Here is a 4,771-nt window from a genome sequence, read left to right as displayed (position 1 = left end):
TTCTGACCTTTCCATGTGCACACTCTTCAGGTTCAGGCGCATGTTAAATAGAACAACGAACAGTGAGATTCCAGGCCAGCACTAGTGCTCTTCAAAAGAGACACACACCCTCTGTTTACAAACTAGAGAGATATAAACCTTTATTTCACAACTTTGTCATAATTCACTTTCTAATGAGACATGTTCTGGGGACAGTTTAAAATACTGGGAAAGCTAGATGCTGAGTATCTTCCAGGCAGGAGCAAAGATGTGGTCACTCCAGGGCCGCTGCATTCCTGGGCCTTCAGGCAGCACAGACCAGACGCGCCAGTATTGTCCAGCCCCAGTTACTTAGAGCCACCTCCTTTTTTGGGGCTGTTAGTCCTCATTTCATGCCAAATTTTCACTAGAGGCTCCCTGTTCTTCCAAATGAGTTCATGACCGTAAGTAATATACCATCTGGGGAAAAGAAGAACAAACCAGGTCCAACATTCAAACAGTATGACATACAAATAACAAGTACCACGATACCACATTGACATCTTAAAACCTGAATGCCACTGTCACTTACTAACCAGCATATTAAAATAGCTGATTACTTAATATAGATCAATGACTTACCTTTAATACACAGACTATATAAAAGATGGAAGTAGAATGGAACCAAACGTGACTACTCCAGAAGTACCACACACATACTACTTTGAATTCACCATAGCCCTGCAAGTCAAATACTATCACTTTCCCCATTTACAAACATGAAGAAACCGAGTCTGAGAGAAAGTCATTTGCCCAAATGCTAACAGCTCCTAAGTGGTCAATCAAGGACTCACTCACAGGTCAGACTGATTCTAAATCTGGACTCTTTTTTATTATGTCAAGTGTACGAAATGTCAAGAGTTAGAATTTACTAATAATGATGGCTATACTTAAAACAAGAGAAAGAAGACCACCCTAAGATTCAAATGCAATTATAAAACTCTTACAAGAAACAAAACACTTGTCAGGACTTTCCATTAATGAAGTGTCTTCTAAAATGTTTTTAACCTTATTTCAAGCAAAGAGTCAAATACTTTAATCTTATGGGTACATTGTTTTGATTATACGCCCAAGTTCAAATGTAACTGGTCATTTGGTTAAATTAAAATTAGGAAAATATTTCAAACTAGCTTCTGCCTCTTTTTGGCAGCAGCATCACAGTCTTAGCGCTCAGTCTGAAACTCCAGCTCTGCAATGACTCGCTTTGTGACCTTGGACAACTCCTCCTTTCAACAGCTTCCTTTCTACAAGCTGGAATATCTCACAGGATGTTAAGAGTATTAAATTAGACCTTAGCTTAGGCACATAGTAAATATTCAATACACATTAGCTGTCATTACTGCAGCAGTACAAGGTGAAGACCATAAAATGTGCTCCAGGGACATAAAGTCAAAGAAATGTGCAGAAGGTTACTAACAGAATCAGTACCATTTTATAAATATTTCTCAACCTAGATTAAAGATGTCAGAAAAGATGAATTCTGGATATGACTGAGATCGAGTAAATGAAAGGAGCTGAAACTAGAAACAGCAAAAAGAAAGGATTCCTCTGCCTTTCAGATCCTGGACTTCAAAAATACACCTGATTCAGTTTTCAGAAAAAGGTCATCTAATTATAGTTGAGAAAAATAAAAAACTGCTGAGGAAAAGCTCCTTTAAGTATACATTTAAGTATACAGGTAAATTTAGAGTTCATAAAACAGAACCCCTTTCATCAATCTTTATGTTTCTCATACTATAATATCAGGTCAGTTTCTACTATTTATAATGTGCTGCTGTTAAAGCTCGAACTCACACATGCTATTCTTTAATCATCACTGAAAATTATAAATGGCATAATGGCACTTAGTTCCACCGCCTACTGGGCAAAACTGCTCCACTAAGAATAGATTTTTATTTTCAATTAAAAAAATCTAAGTTTTCCCACTGTCGTGAAATAAAGTAAAAATCAAATAAAGGTCAAAGGTAACATTTATGCAAGAAAACAGGGGCCATCATGGATCCAGCACACCAGACAGACCAGGTCTGCTGAAGGGCCTCTCATCTGTCTATAGTTCTACGGTGGCATCGCTATAGCACTGCTATGTTTTAGGCCTGAACCACAAGTGGGAGATCTTGTAACCACAAGACAACTGTAATCACTATGGTGTGACGGGCAAAAAAGGCTTTGGATCCGGGTGCAGATGCTCAGTAAGCAGTCAACGCTCACTGATGGCATCGGCCTCTACCCCAGCCATGCTGCGCTCACCAGCATGCTCACCGCAGGCAGAAGACCAGTTCCACCCACTCAGGGTGTCTGCCCAGCACTGCTGAGGTCAGCAGCGTGGCGACTGGGCAGGGCAGAGGTGGCTGGAGAATAGGGGAAGAATACAGCACAGACTCGGGGCTGGGGAACAGTATCCAAGAAGGGCTAGGAACTGTGACAGGTCATGAGTTGGGGTGATATAAGGTTAAGGGTAGGGTAAAGGCACAGAGGGTCTCTCTCTACAAATGACCAAGGCAGGAGAAGGGCCAAGAGTCCCCCATTCCCACTGCACACGTGAAGCGGCTCAAGACCAAAGCAAACCGCACTGCGATTTCCTTGCCCTCGCAACCTTGCCTGCCCTGCTTCCACACCTGAACTAACTGCCTTACTCAGGGGAAAGGAAGGAGAGGACCTGAGAAATGTCGGTCAGCCATATTCAGACTTACATTCCAAAGAGAGCTCCCCCAAGATGTGCTGCATGATCAAAAAATTTCCATCCCAGGATCATTCCTGCTGTATCCATGGCAATAATGGCTTTTAGGGCCTGAAAGCCAGAAAAGAGAACAGAACTGATACAACTTTGATTGTTCCAGCATTGACATTTCTAATTTAAGGGCAAGAATTCAGTCAATGTAAAAATATCACCCTGTCCCCAGCACTTCACGTCATAAAAATACTCACATTCCCTGCTGTGAACGTGAACATTGGAAGGAAGATGATGGCGAGTCTCCCTTCCGGGATCTTAGTGCAAACGGCTGCAAGGACAGTCATGATTGCGCCCGACTGCAAACCAACACATAGGGGAAAATGTGAAACTCTCACTGTTCACCTGTTTAGGACTACAAAGTCTAAAGCAGAAATACTTCTTCCAGAAAGCTTATAAGCCATACATTTCTAGGGGAGCAAAGTTAAACAACTTTCCATTACTAATGTACAAAATAACAAGCAAAGGGGCTCCAAGTCCACGATACAGTAACCACCTGGCAAGGACTAAACTACAGGCAGTAAGATGTAACAATGTCAGCACTTGACAAACTTCAGGAACCCTGTCACATGCATCACCATATTTAGAGGCTAAAAATGGACTTCTCAAACCTCAACAGAACTCCTTCAATCAGCGAGTGAGCATGAATTCTCCCAATACGCACATGTGTGGAATTCCTCCCAAATTTAATGCTTTATCATAAATCATGTGAACTTTGTATCCTACTTCATAACACTAAATATTTTCCTTAAAAGAATTTAACAAATGTTCTGCTCCAGGAAAGCATGCCAAATTTGTCCCGTGGCTCTCCATGACCCACCCCTCACAGAATCCTCCCAGGGACACACATGCATCTGCCTGCTTGAGAAGCACTTTCCTTCACAATCTTGTATCTGAGAATAAAAATAATCGAAACTTCACAACCTTATGACCCGTAAGTCAATCATCTCTTGTTATAACTGAAATTATAATTGCTATACAGTTTTATCATCTATAGTGTTTCTCCACATTGCTACAAATCTTCATAATTTAAATTGATGATGGCTATGAAATACCTGCTGGATAAATTACGACAATGTAACTAAACTTTCTTAATGTCACATGTTCCCAATTTCTCTGGATGGTACAATAACTGAGAAACTGAACCATAATCCCTTGTTTACATTAAATCTCAAGATCATGATTCATTCGAACAGTTGGGCCCTATGCTAGACGCTGAGGATACAGAGGGAATAAAGTCAACAACTCCTGCCTTAATGGAGCTCACAGACTGGCACAAAAGACTAAAACCAGTAAAAGCAACAAAGCATGGTCAGCTATGACGGGGGGCTCGGCAGCCGCCGAACTTTTCCAAAGCAGTATCAGTGCTTTACTCCATCAGCATTATACGAGATTTCAGTTTCTCCACATCCTCACCAGCACCTGGGATGATCTAATCATCTTTGAGATATAGTGATATCTCAGTATGGGCTTTATTTTCATTTTCCTAATGACTAATGATGTTCATCTTTACATGTGGTTATTTGCTATTCATATATCTTCTTCGAAGCATCTGTTCAAACTTTTGCCCGTTCTATAATTTCTTTATATAGTCTGACACACGTTTTATCAGACTTCTGACGGGCAAATATTTTCTTTTAGGATGTTATCTTTTAACACTGTCATTGGAAGATTGTAAATTTTTAGCTTACATAAAGCCTGATTATCATTTGTTTTCTTATGGGTCCTGCTTTGTGGTGTCTCAACTATGAAGTCTTTGTCTAATGTAAGATCACAGTGAGTTTTTTCTACGTTTTCTACTATAAGTTTTTATCTTAGGTTTTACATTTAGGTCTGTGTTTCACTTTGAAGAAAACTTCAAAATTCTCCTGAACCAGATTTAACTTTTACCATTCTGCCACATTTCACTTATTTTCTCTCCATACAATACTTTTTTATCCTGAAACATTTGAGAGTAGGTGTATATCAGACCCTTTTACTCCTAAATACTTCAGTGTATACTTCCTTATATTAATATATCCTACA

At 40.0% G+C, this 4,771-nt stretch overlaps 1 protein-coding gene across 2 annotated transcripts in view; it reads right to left on the bottom strand.

Annotated features, from left to right (window-relative positions):
- Window positions 1-114: 114 nt before the first annotated feature.
- PARL (presenilin associated rhomboid like) overlaps window positions 115-4,771 on the bottom strand; it is a 53,488-nt gene continuing 48,831 nt past the window's right edge. Inside the window, exons 8-10 of one of the 2 annotated variants that reach the window (XM_004003104.5) lie at window positions 2,944-3,045; window positions 2,709-2,806; window positions 115-438 (exon numbers count right to left, since the gene is read on the bottom strand). In XM_004003104.5, the coding sequence (XP_004003153.1) occupies window positions 327-438; window positions 2,709-2,806; window positions 2,944-3,045 (312 nt within the window). In that variant the 3' untranslated portion in view covers window positions 115-326. The remainder of the gene's footprint in view (window positions 439-2,708; window positions 2,807-2,943; window positions 3,046-4,771) is intronic. The other variant, XM_042233837.1, reaches the window with a different exon arrangement.

Source organism: Ovis aries, chromosome 1 (assembly GCF_016772045.2).
Source record: "Ovis aries strain OAR_USU_Benz2616 breed Rambouillet chromosome 1, ARS-UI_Ramb_v3.0, whole genome shotgun sequence".
NCBI classification, from domain to species: Eukaryota; Metazoa; Chordata; class Mammalia; order Artiodactyla; family Bovidae; genus Ovis; species Ovis aries.
Note: the sequence above shows the minus strand (reverse complement) of the source record. Positions and strands in the feature narration are given on the sequence as shown.